This window comes from Tyto alba, unplaced genomic scaffold, assembly GCF_018691265.1.
Source record: "Tyto alba isolate M040663 unplaced genomic scaffold, T.alba_DEE_v4.0 Super-Scaffold_10, whole genome shotgun sequence".
NCBI classification, from domain to species: domain Eukaryota; kingdom Metazoa; phylum Chordata; class Aves; order Strigiformes; family Tytonidae; genus Tyto; species Tyto alba.
In genome coordinates this window covers 14626825-14645555 of record NW_024881262.1, presented here as the reverse complement: position 1 = coordinate 14645555, position 18731 = coordinate 14626825, and the positions used below count along the sequence as shown (strand labels likewise).

Here is an 18731-nt window from a genome sequence, read left to right as displayed (position 1 = left end):
TTTCTGACCAGTGTCATACTGAGCACATGTGCCATGAGTCCAGTGCTCAGGGATCTGCACTGTGAATTGGAGGTTTTCCATGTGTGTGCAGTGTTGAGGCAGTGTGCACTGTGAATCCAGGGTGTCTGGCGGTTGCCACACTTTCCATGCCTGCAAGGAGCGTGAGCAGTGCTCATTCACCTGGGGTTCCCAAATGAAAATCAAAGAAAAAAAATGTGATAAAGCAGTTGAGGAGTAGGTGCAGTTAAAACCATGACCAAATTGTGTTAGATTTGGCAGGTATGTGTCTTTGTTACATATGTGTAAGAAAGTGAGAAAAAAGTTACAAGTATGAGAGAGAGGAAGATACCTGTGAGGGTGTCTGAGGTACTGCAAGAGGATGAGGAAAAAACCAACGTGTGTATAGAGAGAACAGCTAGTGTGCGTATTTGTGTGAAAGAGAAAAAGAAAGTAATATGTACAAGAGAGAAGTTGTGAAGAAAGAGACCAAGAAGGTGATGTTTAAACAGAGGAGAGAAGGAAAGTAAATGGGGTAAAAGAGAATTACATGCAGACATTCTTTCTTTGTTAAAATCGTGTATTTTAAATTATTGGCAGCCACAGCAAGTGGAACTAGCACAAAATGTCTCAGTGACCCTGCAACATTTTTTTTTTTTAAATTCTAAGTTATGAAAAATATTTTTTTACATTATTTTTAAGAGTCAGTTTAATCCTCCTGACCAAATTATTAACAAGCAGCTCTTGACTCCTCAAACAAGATTGTATCACTTGGTGTAGTAATGGAACAGCTGACATTGTGCAGGTGCCAGTTCTTCCAGAGTGAAATAGTTCAAGTAATTTTGAAAGCATGCGAGTAGTTCATTTGGATGCTGGACATGCAATGCTTTCCTGTGTTGAACTAGCTGTCTGTTTTGCTGAGGAAAGTTGGGGACCCCTAATGAGAAGAAATACTTCCACGTTTTCTTCCGTGTTTACATTTCTTGGTACAGCTGAAATGCTAGATGGTCTTGTATTTAAGAATAATCACTCTGACTTAGGAAATCTACTCTATATATCCTTGTCTACATCTTTGGGATTACTTTATGTGGTTGGAGCACATTTGCTTGAATGAGAGTTCACTCTCCTGGTACCCAGCTAAAACTTAGCAATGTATATTTGGAGCATGAGATAATCCCTCTCTTTCTTCATAACCATTTATAGTACTGGAAAGATGTCAGTAATGTGAGAGTGCTCTGGACACAGCAGCTTGCTTCAGAGAGGGCTAATAGGTAGGGATTTATTTTAGGAATTAGCTTGGGGTTTTTTTGATTTCCTTTCCTTCAGAAAGAACTTCTTGAAGGTGTTTTTGGGAAGAAGAAATTGTTGGTGGAATAGGAGAAGGGAAAAAAATCACAGCTTTATACCCTCTGCTAATTTGATGGTCCTCTCTGTACAGTTTAGGACTAATCATTCCCTTGGCACAAACCCTAAAGTGAAAAGCGTAAGTCTTGCAGTGCAAAAGATTACAATACATTTCAACAGGATGCTGCTTCAGGAAAGATTTGCCAGAAGCCCGTCTTAAGCAGGTGTTCCCCAGTTGCTTATATCTGAAGGAATGGGACAACTGCAGTCAGTCAGCTGGTGAACCCCAGTTTGCTGCTGCATATTGGCAGCTGTATGCCTCCTTTGGGATGCCAAATTCTGAAGGGAATCCGATCCAAAAATTTAGGAATTTTCTACATTTTGAGTTTGAAAAATTTAACTCTTAAAATTAAGATAGAATCTGAAAGTCGTAACATTGTTCCTAATGGAACAATAATGGGTGTTGCTACTGGCTTCAGAGGGAACAGAAACAAACCACTGATGAAAAGGGTTCTGGTTGGTAAGAATGAGATTCAGTTATTAAATTCCTTGTGAATCTTAACCAGTCTTTCAAGTCTAATCCTATTATGTGTTGTTATAGCAACAGGTTGTTCATAATAGGGTACTTGATTATTGGGTTGCCAGAAATATGATAGTTTGCAGTTACTGTTTAGGCTCCTTCGTGGTAGCTACAGGCCTCGTTTTCACCGGAGAAAAGGGTGCCTGCACTTGTTTGACTTTTGCATTTAAATTCTGCTGTGCATATGACCTGGCAGTTACAAGCAATTTTTCTTTTAAACTTAAGTAACAGAGACTTGCTGGACACTAGAGTGATAAGGTCTTGAATGCTGGCTTTGTATCATTGTAAAAGCAGCTAAGAACCTTTCTTGGAATAAGCACATTTTCTGCCAACTGAGCAGGTCTGGGAGCTTTTTCTGTCCAATAATCAATGGCCCCTCCCCAGGCCCTTCACTCACAAATTAAACCATTTCATTTTAGTCACTCTTCTGACTGTTGGGAGTCTCAAAAGAAAGGGAACGTTAACAGATGAGGAAAGAAAGTTTTACAATACGCTACAATTTATTAAAAATTATCTACGGAGATGAGATGAGCCCTGCATACCATACCAGCCTCTTTTGTAGATAGTACTATGTCCTGTGAGATAACGAGAAGCCCTTCGGAGTCTTACAGATAGCTAATCTTAGCTTTGTTTTCCACCATCTCTTAGTCTGGTACCCTCAAAAACCCAGGTTACTTGGCTGTGCAATGTTATGTATGCCAAATGCACACACTGAGCCCTAAAATCCTGCTCACACAGTAGAAAAGTTGTTAAGGTGCAAGTGTGTATTCATCAGACCCATCTTCAAAAGAAGCATGTCTGCATCAGCACAGCCTCTTTGTGCAATGAAATACAACTCAGCAAAAGTTATCTCTTTTCCTTAGCAACATAAAACCCAACCTGACAGACATGTTCTTAGTGGTGACATCAACACCAGGATTTCTGCCAGCCCTGGAAGTATTGTTTGCCATAGTGGACATGCATTTACTTGGAGATCTTTGTAATATAGGCCCAGTGAATCCTGGATAAGCTTGAAGAATTTCCAAACCCTAATTACTATAAGGCATTCATGTGGCTAGATAAACCTGCTGAGAAACCTGCATCATGTGTGTGCCTGTTTCCCCCTTCTTCGGGCACATTGTGGATACCTCTGTTGTGGGTGTAATATCCACCTTTTTTTTTGAGAAGATAATGGTTGTGAGAATTCTTCTAAAGAATTCCACTGTTGACTTATTTGACAAGTGAGATTTGACAATCTGTCATTTGACAGTTCAGCATTTCAGTGAAGAACACTGCCAACAGAAGATGATCTCAAATGGCTGCCAATCACATGCCGAGTGCCCACCCTTTCCCTTCTTAATTGCATTAACTGCAGCCTTATTGATTTCTCAGACTTTGGGTGTAAGGCACAAAAGCTGGAAATTAAAAGAATGATTCACTGGCAGCAGCAAGATGCACATGGCAGCAATCTCGTTCTTCCCCACCCTGATATTCACACCCATCCCAATTTGAAAATATTATTCCAGTTATTCCAGGTCCAGCCATTTACTGGAGGAAATCTGAAGGCATGTTCTTTTAACAGTTCTTCCCTTAGGCTTCTGTCTCCTTGTGAGTTCCTTTGCTTTGCTGACAAGCTGTAAAGTCTGGATCCAAGCATCTGGATCTTGCTAGTAAGCCAGTGCTATGAACAGTAAGTTCACATCATTCTATGTACTATTCTGTATGTTGGTACTGACACTAATTTTGTAACCTTTTTGTTAAGGATATAGCTGGACAGAGGTGAATGGAGAAATCTTCACCTGTTTTATAGGAGCATGTGAATATTAATAGCACATGACTACCAACTACCTTCTAGCAACCTTGCCTATCTGCTGTCCTCCAGCAGATGTCCTTCCTTCTTTCTGTTGCAGAGTTGCCTTGTTCTCTTGGGTTGCTCAGAGATTATAGATGCCTTTGAAAATGCTGAGCATGTGCAGCTCAAGGTGGTATAACCAGGTCCTGTGCTGTGCAGGTCACTTCCCTGTGTAGTTTACCATACTTTTTCCCCACAGTTGCCAATTTCTTCCCTTTAGAAACTCCATGGAGATTACCCAGGAAGATAGAGTCTGTCTTCTGGATAATAACATAGAGCAGGTAGGCTGAGGCAGTGTGTGGAACCACTGGGTAGGGCCTGTGTTTCACATAACAAGCAAAGACACCAGCACAGAACCAGGAATTATGCATTACTCATCATCCCAATTACATTGCCTTTTCTTCTCACCTTATGAATGGATCTTGCAATATCTGTGGCTGCAGATATCTGATCTTAAGAAGCAGATTGCACAATTGCTGCAGATATACTAGGAAGAAGAAGATTGAGGAATCTTAACCCTTATGTTATCAAATTCTCATGGTCACCTGATGTAATTGCAGCCATGCAATATACCATCTTATATCAGGGCTGAATCTCCTCTGTACATTCACAATATACGTTTATTTTCACCTTTATCAAGTCCCTTCTAGCACTACTGAGAGGGAATTTGGCCATGGTACTGACACCTGGCAGCTCTTAAACTGTAATGCTGACAGTCATCTCTTTGAAGTTTTGGGCAAGTCACCTTGCCCCACTGTAACAATTTCTCCAGTTTTAAAAATGGAATAATACCTACTCATGCAGCTAGCGTGAGTAGCTTCCTTTGGCCCTCTGAACATGTAAAGCATTCTGCAAGTGTTCATTAGTTGTTCTTACCAACAGTTATTATTATTATTTTGGGATGTTAGTGCAATGGCACGTTGGCAAGGCCTAAAATCCCCATGCTGGAGTTATGGAAGATGGTAACAACCCTATGAAGACCGTGTCTGTGCTGAGTTGTGCATGGCAGCTGCAGCTGGTGTAGCCACACAGTGTCATGTGGCACTATGCAGAGACACTAGCTGATAAGTGTAGGTGCATTAATGCAGACTCACTGCTATGGCAGGACAGCAGTAGTGCTTCTGATTCTGAAGCAGACACTGTCTCAGCTGCTGCAATGGGTCTGCACCACTCTCCATCCCCTAGTGCAGATGAACTCAAGTTCTTCAGCTGTCTCACCCAGGGACCTTAAAAAAGCTGACCAGGCAAATCTGTGTTCCTGACTTGGGGCCTAATGGTTAGGGCTTCTATATTTTGATACCATTCCAACTCATGCACATACATAGCAGTGTCTCATTCTGAATTTCACAGATACACAAAAGTATTTTAGAGGTTTAACCAGACTACAGCAATCCAGATTTTGTGAAGGTGGATGAAAACTTCTGTGAAACATGAAAATTTTTTTTCTACTCATATTCAGGACACATAAAGGAGCCAAATACAAGTTTTATGACTTGTTTTTTCACAGTACCATACCAAACAGTACCTATGGGAGAGCAGTGGATGATAGGAAGGTATAGTATTCCAGGTGTTTCTTTAAGAAAAATAGCAATGATTTTTTTCCTTGTCTTTGCTGCACAGGAGATTTTTGGCTACAAAACTCAAGGCTGCCGAAAGGCCTTGTGCATTGCTGGATACATCTTGTCCTGTGGGGCTCTGCTGCTGCTGTTTTACTGGAAGCCGGAGTGGGATGTGTGGGCAAACTGCATCCGCTGCAGCTTGGAAGAAGCAGACGTTGTTCTGCTTAGAACAACAGTATGTGTCTACTTTATTCTGTAAATTAGTCCCTAGTATGTAGTTAATTGGAAGATGAGTTAATTGGAAGGAATGTAGTTAGCTGAAATCTCTTACATTGCTGATTTCCTGCAATAATATCTTATACTTACCATCACTGATCTAAAGAACTCTCAAGTATTCCACAAATTATGCGTAGGATGATGATTAGAATGGAGGGTAACAGCTGATCAGACAAGCTGAAAGAAATTCAGGTGAAAAAAAAGCCAGTAATATCTGTAGTTTCAAGACTGTTATTTACTCTCAATCCTTTCTTCTTCCTTCCACCATCCCTGTGCTTTCCACATTGTGGATCTGTGCTTCAGAGTTTAAAGCATCTGTTTGATTGGCAGTGTCCAGCAGATACCTTTTCCCTCACTTGGCTGTCCTGATGAAGCTGCCCCTCTCTGCCAAAATTTTGCCAGTGGGTCAAACCAAAGATTTGTCTGGCTCCAGCCCCAGTGTCCAACAGTGCGTGGTGAGGGATCAGTATAAGCAAGAGGACAAGCTTAGACTGCTTGCTTACTTGTCTGTATGTTTCCATTTTCCATCAGCCCTTCCCCATGTCCAATAAGCCCGCAATCCTACAGTTAATGCTTTCAGGGCTGTTACGTTTTGCTAGTAGTTTCCTAATACAGATTTCTATCTGTTGAGGACAGTACTGAAGCACTGCAACATACACAAACCCTGATTTAATTTAATGGAAGCTACTGCAACACTAAAAGAAGCAAACTGAGAGTTGACTCTGAATCTCAACTGAGCCTGAATACTTCAGGAGCTGGCAGGGTTGGTTTACTTCCAGAAGTTTGATTTGTTCTGCTTCAAAGATTCCTGAACAATGGCATTTGCAAAATGTGCAATTGCAAAATGGATCACTCGCTACCACTGTATTTGAACTGCCTTCTTAAATGAGCAGAGCGGAATGCAGTTAAAATCTTGAGTTTTGAAAATCACAGATCTGCTTGTTGAATATTTTATATTGAAACAATCTGCATCCTAATAGGCTGGGGGTATGTTTTGTTTTTTAAAGAAGCATATTAGGTTTAATCTCCCTTTTTAATCTTCACTTCAGTTTGCATTTTTAATTACCTATTCTTGTGTGTCACTTTAAATGGATTTGCCATGCCAAGCACTTTTCAGATAAATGAGGTTTTAAATGATCCTTTATGCAATTAAACAAGAATCGAATCATATTGTATGTTCTTGTTATGAGGAAGCTCTCTCAAAGCATGCTCTGGGCATTTGGTAATTTCAGATTTCCTTTGTGGTTCTTTGTATTAAAATGACAGTTTTGATTTTTCCTTACATTCTGATTATGTCAGTTCTCAAATGTGATGGCTATTGCTAATGAGGATACAAGTAATCCCATCAGCTTGATCTTTGGAATTCTCTTTTGCTTCACATAAAACCTTCATTCATAATTCATCATCATCTCTGCAACTGCAATATAAGAGCCTATTAACTCACTTTTGTTACTGAATTTTGACTCACTTTAGTTCAAATAATGAGCACCTGTGTTATTCACTGCTTCCCATCTCAATGTCTACTAATCCTGAAACTTCAATTAAAGATAAATGTCGGAAAATAAATGTTATTCTACTCAGAATACCAGTTTAAGAAGAAAAGTGCATAAATAAATAATCATAGAATCATAGAATGATTTGTGTTGGAAGGGACCTTAAAGATCATCTAGTTCCAAACCCCCTGCCACGGCCAGGGACACCTTCCACTCGATCAGATTACTGAAAGCCCTTTTCAACCTGGCCTGAACACTGTCAGGGAGAGGGGGCAGCCACAACTTCCCTGGGAAACCTGTTCCAAATATAAGATATTTTATAGATATATAATGTATATATAATATAATATGTATAGTAAATATATAAACATTATTAAAGTTCTCTTTTTGAACCCTTATATTATTCAAAAGAACTCATATTTAGTACAGAATCTTTTTTCTCTGTTGTCATTTCCAAATTAATTTTAATAACTGTATTTTGGAACCTGGCTGGCTGAGGTAATCAGCTTTTTCCATCTGCCAAATTGCTCACACACTGAATATGATATGTAAGTCAGTCTCATAGTTGGCTTTAATGCATGGGATTCAGTGTTCAGGACTGAAACTTAACATGAGTTACATTACAGTACTTGCTATAATTTCTAAGACTGTACTACCAACACTAGTTATCAGGCAGTTCCAGTGTTGAACTTATTTTATAAAAAATAGCAAGATCATGAACTCAGTTTGTGGCAAAATCTTGTCTAAAGTACCATAAGGGAGACATAGTGCAAACACACTTGTTCCAGTGAAGTGCTAACACAGGAATGACCGTGAAAAGGTATTGGCACTAAACATCCATTTTGCAATACAGCGCTATGTTCCTTTTGATCTTCCCTTTACAGTATGGTCACTGCATCTCAGATTGCCCTGTACTGCTTGCCTGTCCTAGATCATGACCTGGGTGTTCACATTCCGTCCTTATCAGCCAGTCATCAGACCTGCGGTCAGTGCATTATTTGCAGTACTCTCAATTTGACAGGACAGTGGTTCCACTCCCGTTCTGCTGATTTATCTATCAGTCACAGGTCCTGGGAGGCCCCTGTTGGTTAGTTCTTTAAAAAAGCTGGAGCAGTGCTCCAGAAAGGCCTACTGTGATCATTCACTCCGAGGTGATAGTGGGTTTGGTCTGATTCTGAGGGAAATTGTGACACTTCTCTTTTATATTCATTTAGGATGAATTTCGGATTTATTCTCGTAAAACTGTGACAGGCATCTCTGTGTCTGCACTTATCAAAAGTAGATCGGATTATCCAGCCACTGCTGAGGAAGACTCAGTCTTCAGCAAAGCCATAATGAATCCAAATTTGCAAGTAAGTAAAACACTTCGTGCTGCATCTGGGAGATGATAGCAAATCTCAGACACGCTTCATGGAGTGGAAGATATCCAGATAAGAAACTTGCAGCTTGATGAACACAGTGAACTGTGGAAAAACAAGCTAGAGATTTTGGAGAACTGTACTCGCCTCTCTAAAAATCCTCTTACTCTGAGGTGGGTTATGAAAAGAAAATCCTCACTACTCCTGAGAGAAGACCTACATTAGAAGTAGGAGAGCTTCAAGACACTGGGTTTGGCAGTGAAGAATCAGAGTTCCAAATCAAAAACTCATTCCTGGCATAGGAATTAAGGAATTTAGGGGTGGCTGTGTGTCTGAAGGGAAGCTGTGAGGAACTGAACATCACAGCTCCCACAGTAACATGAAAACACAGATGAATGCAGCTGAGGGGGAATAGAACAGAAAAGTGCCTAGGCAGAGCTGCATCGGTTTTTCCAAAAATGTTTCATCAAGGATGGTCTGAAACACACTTTTCTTTCTTGCCTTTGTATGCATCAATTTGTGCTTTAAAGTACATTTGCTGGAGTCAGGTCTTGCACTGTTGACTATTCCTGCAAAAATGTATCCTGGTCTCTGCCAGTTCCATAGCTTTGAGACCCCAGTGAGGCACTGGGGAGAAGGTAGACAATTAATTGATCCAGGCAGATCACAAGGTCCCTCATAAGTTGAGTAAATATAATTATCCCCATTTTAGAACAAGTACCAGACAGTTCAGTTATATGTCTTGCTTAGCATTACACGTTAAATTGGTGTGAGCACTAGGAATGCAATGGTACATTTGTGAATGTCTGGCTTTTGATTATAGATACTAGATCACTGCACTGGGGAACCCATAAAAGAGCTATTTTCCCTTCCAGGAAATAGATTTCTAACTTGTTAGCATTTATTTTTATATCTACAGCAATTTGTAGTAGATATTTTCATTATAAACCTACCTTTAGCTGAGCAAAGATGTTGCTATTACTGCTGCTATGTGTGGGCATATATTAATGTACATAAGAAAGTTTAGTGCCAGCTAGTTTAATCAACTGGCACAGTATGAAAGTGACAACTGGTTTGTAACATTCTTCATAGGATTGAATTAGTAACATAAAAAAGCCCAATATAGCCTCAAATAACAGGCCCTTTGAACACCACTTTCATATCAATCTAAACATCTAGATAGAAAAGAACAGATTTCAAGGCAGCAAAGAGCAAACTGTTTAATCCTTCACTAGCAATTCAAAAGCCCCTACTTATAAGTCAATTATAAAACCTTTTTGCCATTTAAGGTACCTAAGTCCACAGAGTAATGCGCAGTGCCCAAGAGCTGTCCAAGGACCTGTTCTGGCAGCAAGTTGAATCCTTCATTTCCCACTCCAGTTTTTAGCATTGCAAATATTGCAGCTCCCATTGCATGAAATCCTAACTACAGACCTCTTGTTAGTTTAATGACTGTGGTTATAGCTCCATTTTGAGCCAGTGTATGAATTGAATATAGATTTCATTGGCCTATAATAATGCTTATTGCACTGGCTAGGGAGAGTCCTCCAGAGCTGATTTCTTTATTACTTATGTGTATAGGTGTATAGCCTAGCCTTCTTCCAGCTGATGTGAAGTGCCATTATCTCTAATAGGCTTTGTTATTGTTGCACAGGACAGGACAGACTCCTTTTGCAAGTTATAAATGGCAGCGTGTGTTCCTAATGGATAACTGCTCTGCAAGGGCTTAGCATTAGCAGTGACTCAGGAAGTATCCTGGGATGGCCTTTCTTGTCTGTTAGTATATCTGTTCAGCGGAAGGTTTGCACCATTCCTGCAAACTGCTCAAAGCCAGCCAGAAGATAATGGAATTGTTGACTGAAGACAGGCTTTGACAACTGCCTGCATACGAACCACTGCATCAGTGATCTCTTCCTTTTATTCTGTGAAATGAGAGTGAGGACTGTATTCCTTCACAAAATGGAGAGAAGAATGCTGCTTCATACTTGCTTGACCTAAAGATCTGTAAAGCTTACTGAAACCTGCACTGAGGTTGGATCTCATTCTGTAACATAACTGGGGCATTAGTATATGCAGTCCTATCTTCTCTCCCTCCCTGCCCCCCATATAATTTACTTTATCTGTGCTTGACCCCAGTGAGAATGCCTAGCTGAGATCTGGGAGTATTTTTGTTTGCTGTGTTGCATATATATTGTTGTACCTGTTTTGTTTTGCAGGTGAAAAGTATCCAAGTACAAAAAATCCGCTATGTCTGGAATATCTGCGCAAAACAGTTCCAGAAAGTTGGGTAAGTTCAATTCCCTGGTTACACAAGTCTCCGAGGAAGTCAAGCTTCTCTGTGAATAATGTCCTAAGGAACACACTCCTTTTATATTTTAGAACCCTAGAAGACCACCTCACTTGCTCAGCTATACATTCCAAATTTGGTTCTGGTCTCACCTGCAATGAACAGAATATCAGGTACACATTTTAAAACACAAATACTCAACATATGTATTTCAGAGAGATGTAAATTCACTGCCATTGGTGCACTTTCCTTGAGTTTATTGTGTATCCACTAATATGCACATAATTTTAGATGAAATGGGCATGCATAACAAATTGAATGAAAAGGGCTAGAGAATGTTGTGTATTCCTTGTCAAAGTTTTTGAAATGTCTCAGTATTCACCACTGTTATTTTTCTCAATCAGGAAATAACTGTGTCCTGTAACTAACTCTAAGCAGTTCTTATTTGGAGTAAGACAAAATCTTCATGAGACAGTGCAGATAAGTTTTGTGTGTGCTTTTTCAGTGGGGGCCCATGTAATTGTATTGAACTTTTAAATCAGTTAGTTCTGGTCATTGAATTTATTTTCACAAACTACTGTATCATTAGACAATTAACAGAATAGGTATTCCTGAATCTGCTAAATAAAGACATGATCTTCAGTTGATTGAATACTGAAAATCCAGCTCCTGACCTTAGCTCATGTTGAATCTTACATTCAAATCACCCTTAACTTTATGCAAAATTGTTTGGGTTTAGATCATTTAGTTTTAGGTGCAGAATTCCTTAGTTTATGGTGCTTCAGAGGAATTCTTGTATGATGGAAACATTTGCCTAAAAGGCTGTGTTACACCTCTGTCTGTTTGAGTAGATTTTACTGGTACAGTCATCTTTTCTGACATAAGCACTGTAGGGGCATTTAATTTTTCATGTTTTCTTGGAGGAATATCCTCACAGCCTTTAAACTGGGACTGATACAAGCTCTCAGGACTATTGAAAGCTGCAGCTTCTTGAGTGAGCTACATTGTCACTGTTTTATCTGTAAATGATGTATCTTTATCCCATACAGGAGAGTCATATGTGGGCCAAACATTATTGATGTTCCAGTGATCCCTATATGGAAACTACTTATCAAAGAGGTTAAACATTTCTGTTGCTTTTGTTCTAGGCTACTTGGGGAGGTAGAGTGTGCATGTAGCATATAATGGATTCTATGTCCTAATTAGCTTCCCAGTACTCACTCATCAAGCACAGTCCTTTTCCAAATACTGTTTAAAGTTGTTCCATGAAATCACCATAAATTAATTTATTCTCCATTGTTCCCTATCCTCCATCCCCATGCCTGTATGGCTGCTTGGTATTTGTAGGTATCTGTCCTGGGAGCTCATTCTGTTGGCCTTACAGGGGTCAGTGAATGTTTACAAGCTGCACTGGAAATACAACTTTCCAGGCAAAGGCTGTCTCTTATCAGCAGAGATTAAGTGCACAGCAGTAGCTGGTATATGCCTACAGCAGCAAAGAGATCCAGTGAGCTCATGACTCTGTTCTCAGCACCATGTAAAGCACCAGTATCTTTTTCAGACAGGAACTGGCTGTATGTGGCCTAAACAGTGTTTGTGAAGATGTGCCTATGGTATGTGAGCTCCATCCTTATGGCACAACCTCTCACCTTCGTTACGTTTCTTGTAAAGAAGCAAGCAAAGCAAGGCTTGGGCAGAGCCATTCACATCCCAAATAACATCCTACTGGTCCAGATTATTTAGCCCTTCTGCTAGATGGAGATGGTCCAACCTGATTAGACTGAAGCGACTGCTAGCATAATTAGGAGGGTTGGGACACACAACATTTAAAAGCTTTTATTCCAGCCCATTTCTGACAGGGTGGACTGGCTGGGTATACTGGAGCCACTTAAATGTGGCCAGTGCTTGAATATTGCTCTCTCTCCAAACAGGTCTTAAATCCATTTTACGTGTTCCAGCTGTTCAGTGTGTGTCTGTGGTTTGCTGAAGATTACATGGAGTATGCCACTGCCATCATAGTCATGTCTCTTCTCTCAATTTTTGTGACTGTATATGATCTTAGACAGGTGAGACACCTCTCCTTTTTCCACAAGCAGGATTCATTTCTAATGTCTGGGAAAGGACAGGATGTTACAACATGCACACATATAATGCTATGAGAGTTATTCAGAGGTTTAGTCCTGTGACATTGTGTAGTAGCAAGTGCAATGGCCTGGCTTCCTAGTCATCGTAATCTCTGTGTAGTTCTCTACCCACATCCTCCCTTCCCCATTCCAGTGCTTTGCTTTGTAAACTTTTACACCTTCTCCGTAATTAGGGTGGGGAATTTCTTTGTATGATTGTATAGTTCCTGGCAGGGCCAGACCCCAGTTCATGAGGCCTCTCATAACCACAAATAACAAAAGGGAATAATTGTTAGTAGTTGAATTGCATCATGTAAGTAAGATGTAACACTTTTGTGTGTTCTCCTTTAATTTATAGCAATCGGTTAAACTGCACAGACTGGTTGAGTCTCATAACAACATCATGGTCACTGTCTGCAGAAATAAGGAAGGTGACTCCTGTACACTTCTTTCTTTAACGTGTTTAATTTCTATGACAACTTATATCAAACCCAAGAATGTAGAGTATCAAATTCTTTCTAGAGCAGTTTCATCTTCTGTCTCTCAGCTCAATTAACTGGCTTCTGCAGATTGGGTTAACTTGACCTAGAAGTATGTTGTGGCACATTGATCATATTCATAACTGTTTGAGCGCAGCCTTAGCAAAAATTTATGAGAAAAAATGTAATTTTTTTTTAAAGCAGTTCTGACAGCCAACCACATAGCTGTTAAATGGCTGTGAGTCTACCTAATTGTTCCATGCAAAGTCTGTTCATTGCCATGGTATGTTGAGCACAATCCAAAAAGACAGAGTCAATCTAAGAAATGTAGATCCAAGCTTCTTCAGTTAGGTCAGTATATTGGAACAGTAACCATTGGTTGGGCTCCTGAGGAGATAATAAGGAATTCTACAGTTCAAACTGATGCGTAGGCTTTTCTAAATATTGGAGTTTGTATTCTTAGGTCCTACTTGTAGTCCTTTGTTTATCAGTCATTATAAAGAAGTAACAATCTATTCAGCGGGTAGTTCCTTGTATTTTTTCCCCTTACCACAGAGAAATATAGGAAGCACAAAGTTTGCATTACATGTCACCTACAGGTTTCCAAGAGCTGGAATCACACCATCTTGTTCCTGGAGATATGCTGGTTTTGAAAGAGGGCAAAACCCTTTTGCCTTGTGATGCCATCCTGATCAGTGGGCAGTGCATTGTAAATGAAAGCGTGCTGACAGGTACAGCTCATCTCTCCCAGATTTACCATCAAAACATCATCATAGCCCTATGGCTTCAGCCAGTGGCAGAGAATATACAGTTTACCATGTATCGCCCTTATTATGAGACATTCCATAGCTAGCCTAGAGGGGGATCCTTTCAAGTGTTTGCTATAATAACGACTGAATTGTAGTTAGCCCCAGTTTATCTAAGTAGACAAGATGGACTTTAGGAAGGGCAGTTCATCCTTTTCTCCTTTCTGAGGTATGGAATTTGGGAAGCTATCCTCTGATTAGAAAGGAAAGAGTGGACAGTGAAGAGGAGTGAGCAGGACAGGAGAAGAAACAGTAGATAAGGTGCAAAGTTCTTCCCACACAGGACCCATAACCCACTCAGGGGTTTCTCTAGGTCACTCTCAGTGTCTGATTGCTGCAACATCTCCAGCCTGCTGTTTAACCCTCCAGACACTTAGCTCCACATTCACGTGATAGCAGTGGAGGATGCAGCAAGTGGGAGAGATCACCGCAAAGCAGGATTTTTGGTGCAGGAGATGTTCATAGTTTTGTTTCTTGTCTTTAAATTTGGTCTCGCTCTGAATTGAACTGAAATCCGCAATTCTGAAATTTCATGTAAATGAGAAATTCCAGAAACCCCTTTAATTTAGAATGCTTCAGCTGTCAGAAAATGTTTCTTCTGCTTCAACTTAATATCCGCTCTGACATAAATAGGATATTTGTCAGCTGTCAAGCACTGAGATAAAGGCTCTCATTTTTACTAGGCAGAGGAAATAAAGAATGTCATATTTAATCTGACTAAGGGAATAGTGTAGTGACCTGCACATGAGGTTCAAACTTGTGGCCTTCAAATGGAGTCGTGCAACATCAGTTCAGGTCTCTTTTCAAGTCTGTATATCTACAGCCAGAGTTTGGAGCCCTTGGACTGCTTTCAGTTCTCAGAGTTACTTAAAGTTCTTGTACTGATGCAAACGAGAGCTTTTCTCTGGCAGAGGCTGTTTGCTTGCTAGGCTTCAAACTCTTATTCGCTCTGAAGATTTCACAACATGAAAGTAACACTTCTCTGAACTGGTTTCTCTAGTAAATACCTTTAACTTGATGTCTAGATACTGTACTTATTTGAAAGTCAGCAGGCTGATTTTAGAACGTACTGCAGTTTTCCTCATCTGAGCTAATCTTCCCTAGGGGAAAGTATTCCAGTAACAAAGACCCACTTACCCCAAGCTGATAACTTCAAGCCCTGGAGAATGCACTGTGCAGAGGATTACAAAAAACATGTCCTATTCTGTGGAACAGAGGTCATACAGACCAAGGCAGATGACAGAGAAGCAGTGAAAGCTGTGGTGCTGCGGACTGGTCAGTCAACACTTCGGTTTGCTTTTCCTTTTATGTTTTTTCATACTGGAACAATCTGACTTAATGTGCCCAGTCACATTAAGTAAAAAGCGTTAATCCAAATTCACAGCAGTCAGATGGAGAATTGATATCCTGGGCTGGACTAAGCTATTATGCATTGTTTCTGTTTGCTTGGCATAACTTTTACAAAAAGCACTAGCATATGATTACAAAGAAGAATTCTGCTTTGCTTCTGAGACACTGAAAAAAAATCTACCTCCTTAAGACAAAAATAACTTGTTTCTGTATTCTGCAGAGTAGGTCACACACTGAAATGAAAGATCTGGGCATTCTTAAATTACAGAGATTATGGGTCATTTTAAAGCCCTCCATTCTTTGTAGAGAACTTCTGGAAATGTTTTCCCCTCGGAATGATTTTAGTTTGTCTTTCAGGTTTCAGTACAGCCAAAGGGGATCTGGTGAGGTCCATTCTCTACCCTAAACCCATGAACTTCAAGCTGTACAGAGATGCCTTCCGGTTCCTGATGTGCCTCATAGCATTTGCAGCCATTGGAATGATCTACACAGTATGTGTATTTGCAATTAATGGGGTGAGTTACTAAATGCAGAAGAAATGGTCACACCTAGTTTCAAGAGACTTGAAACTTGAGTGGCTTCATATACATTTATCTATAAAAATATGGTCCTTGTCACTCTCCTTTTTTGCCTTAGTATATGAGGCCATTTTACAGTGTAATTGAATTTGTGACAGTACACAAGCTCTCATACATTCAGTTCCAAGGTGCCAAAACCCACTGTTTCCCGATAGTCATTTCTTCTGAGGTTTTAGCAAATCCTGTGCAAGGACTGCATGTCTTATCAGCAGCCTTCTGTACATTGACTGCCCGTTTGTATGTTCTCTGCGCTGTACTTGCTGATACATGTAATTACCAATGCATGTAATTAGCATAATGCTTTCTAGACCTCTAAAAATGGGACATCCCAAGAACTTAGCACTCTGCAAGCAGCTTTTCCTGAGTTTTTGGGGCACTTTTTGTACATTCCTAGGAAAATCACAAATGAGGCATGGGTTAATTGGGACACAGACTGATGTGTCATTGTGAAAAGGCAGCTTTCCAAAAACTTCAGTTTAGATCAAAGACCCATCTATCCCTGTCCACCGTCTCTGAGAGTAACTGGCATAAAATGCTTATGGAAAATAAGGGGGGGGGGGGGGGGTGAGGGGGGGAAGGGAGATAACCTTCACTTAATTATCACTCAGCTTAATATCCTTGAGAGCTCTTGAGAAATAACTTTTGCAAAGCCAACTATCCTGTCAGTTGCGTCACCCACATCTCCACTGATATTTTTTCCCAGAGATCTTAAAGAAGTTTATGGGGTATTAATTCCATCTACGAAGACAGTATTAGCTCTTCTATAACGTGCCATATATCTCAAAGGTTGATTAATTCTGTATTATAATTTTAATCAAGTTTCTCAATGTAGAACTGGGACTTACTGTGTTAGGAAGCAGCAAGGGCCAGCTATTCCATAGGGTAATGCAAGCCAGGAGCCGAGGGTGACCAGCACACAGTCACAGAGTATCAGAACACAGTTGGGAGAGCTGGGTGCTGGTAACAGGCCAACGGTAGTTCCATGCAAGGCAAAGTGGTAAATAATCCAGGCAGACCAGTCAGAAGCGGCAGGAAATGAGGACAAGAGACAAGGCTGTAAGATATGTCTAAAGATATCTATCCAGAAGGCAAGTACACCTACAACATGGTTCAGACAAGGACTGAAAGCACAGGCCCGAGCTTAAATGGAGTTCCTGAACCCCTGAGCAGAGGGTGTAGGTGAAGGTGAGGTTAATGAGGGTAATTAAGCCTTATTAGTGCACTAGAGCCCTGCCATATTGGTCTCTAAATCTCTGGAGGGTTCACCTGAAACCCTTTTAAAAACAGTTCACTCGTTCTCATACATCAAGGTCAGTGTAAGAAATAGCTGTACACTGTAAACAGTAGTTCTGCAATTTTTAAAGCCTAATTGCTCTGAAATTCTTCAGAAACTTTCAGTAAGTCATTTAATACCTTGGTAATTATCTGCCAGTGTAAAGTCCAAGTCCTGAGTGGCAAGGCTGACTCTGCAATTCAGCTTTTAAATATTTTTTCTTCTTTGGGATAATCGACAATCAGTTGGCTCATAAAAATAATTCCCTTCGGGATATCAGAGAAAGTGTGTTTAATAACATATCCTGGTGTCTGCTTTGCAGTTTTTCCTTTTTTTTTTTTTTTTTTTTGGTTTAACTTCCCCCTTGTATTATGTAAAATACATGTTGATGTTATCACAACAGCTCAAACTGTCTTGCCAGACTGGTGTAAGATTCAGTCACATGATATATACTAAAAGCTTTCTCTTCTGTGAATGTGTTTATCTAATGGTGGTAATTGCTTCGTTCCAACATAAAATAGATACAAAATATTATCAAACTGTTGCCTTCTGTGGTCTGAAACAATATCAATGAAGGGAGAATGAGAACACGATGGAAATTCAGTACATCAAATGCAGCATGATTTACGGTCAAAGTCCCCATCTCAGAAGCAGTAGTGACAGAACTCTCTGATGGTTTGTAGATCCTTCTGAGCTGCAAATTTGCTTTAGTTTGCAGCATCTTGGTTCTGGGACCCCAATTTGACATGCATCCAATCATTTAGCAGTGATATCAACTGCCAAGAATAAGTGCCAACATTCAGCATACTGACAGTCAGTTTTACATCGACCTCTAAGCTCTCAAATTAGAGACTGCTTTTAGAAATGTAACTTTTACTTCCATGTCTCCTCCTGCAGGTAAAACCAATTTCCTTTCACAACTCCTAGAACATAAGGTCAGAAGAAATCATTAGCTCATGCATCTGCCCTTCTTTTCAGCACCATCCCATACGTCTCACCTGTCACCCTAACACAGACACCAGAGCTATGCCTGTAGGCAGTTGGATGAATGCCCATATAAATGGCAGGTTCTTGTGTGCTGTGTCATGGGAAACTGGGCTTGACTGAGGGTGTAATAATCTAGCTGGCATGTTTGAACTCGTGTGCTTTGGAAGAGACTCTGAGCTCTACCTGTCAGGTTTGTTGGTATGGAGAATGAAGGCAGGCCTGGAGGCTGCTCATTAACAGTGATGTAGCCTTAAAGCCTTTAGTTAAATTAAAACAATTAATTTCTTAGGGATATGAATATGTGATGGACCATGGGCAGAAAACAACACACCCTGAAGCACCTGTGGTGGAGGGATGAAGAGGACTACACTCAGACAGCCCAAGCAGCACTCCTTGCCACCCTCTTGCTG

At 40.3% G+C, this 18731-nt stretch overlaps 1 protein-coding gene across 6 annotated transcripts in view; it reads left to right on the top strand.

Moving 5' to 3' along the window:
• Window positions 1–18731, top strand: part of LOC104366773 (probable cation-transporting ATPase 13A4) — a 41516-nt gene that overhangs the window by 1850 nt on the left and 20935 nt on the right. For 5 of the 6 annotated variants that reach the window (XM_042799753.1, XM_042799756.1, XM_042799743.1 and 2 more), the window contains exons 2-11: window positions 5373–5546; window positions 8295–8432; window positions 10655–10725; window positions 10818–10898; window positions 11775–11844; window positions 12657–12791; window positions 13207–13279; window positions 13927–14058; window positions 15238–15408; window positions 15841–15998. In XM_042799753.1, the coding sequence (XP_042655687.1) occupies window positions 5373–5546; window positions 8295–8432; window positions 10655–10725; window positions 10818–10898; window positions 11775–11844; window positions 12657–12791; window positions 13207–13279; window positions 13927–14058; window positions 15238–15408; window positions 15841–15998 (1203 nt within the window). The remainder of the gene's footprint in view (window positions 1–5372; window positions 5547–8294; window positions 8433–10654; window positions 10726–10817; window positions 10899–11774; window positions 11845–12656; window positions 12792–13206; window positions 13280–13926; window positions 14059–15237; window positions 15409–15840; window positions 15999–18731) is intronic. The other variant, XM_042799763.1, reaches the window with a different exon arrangement.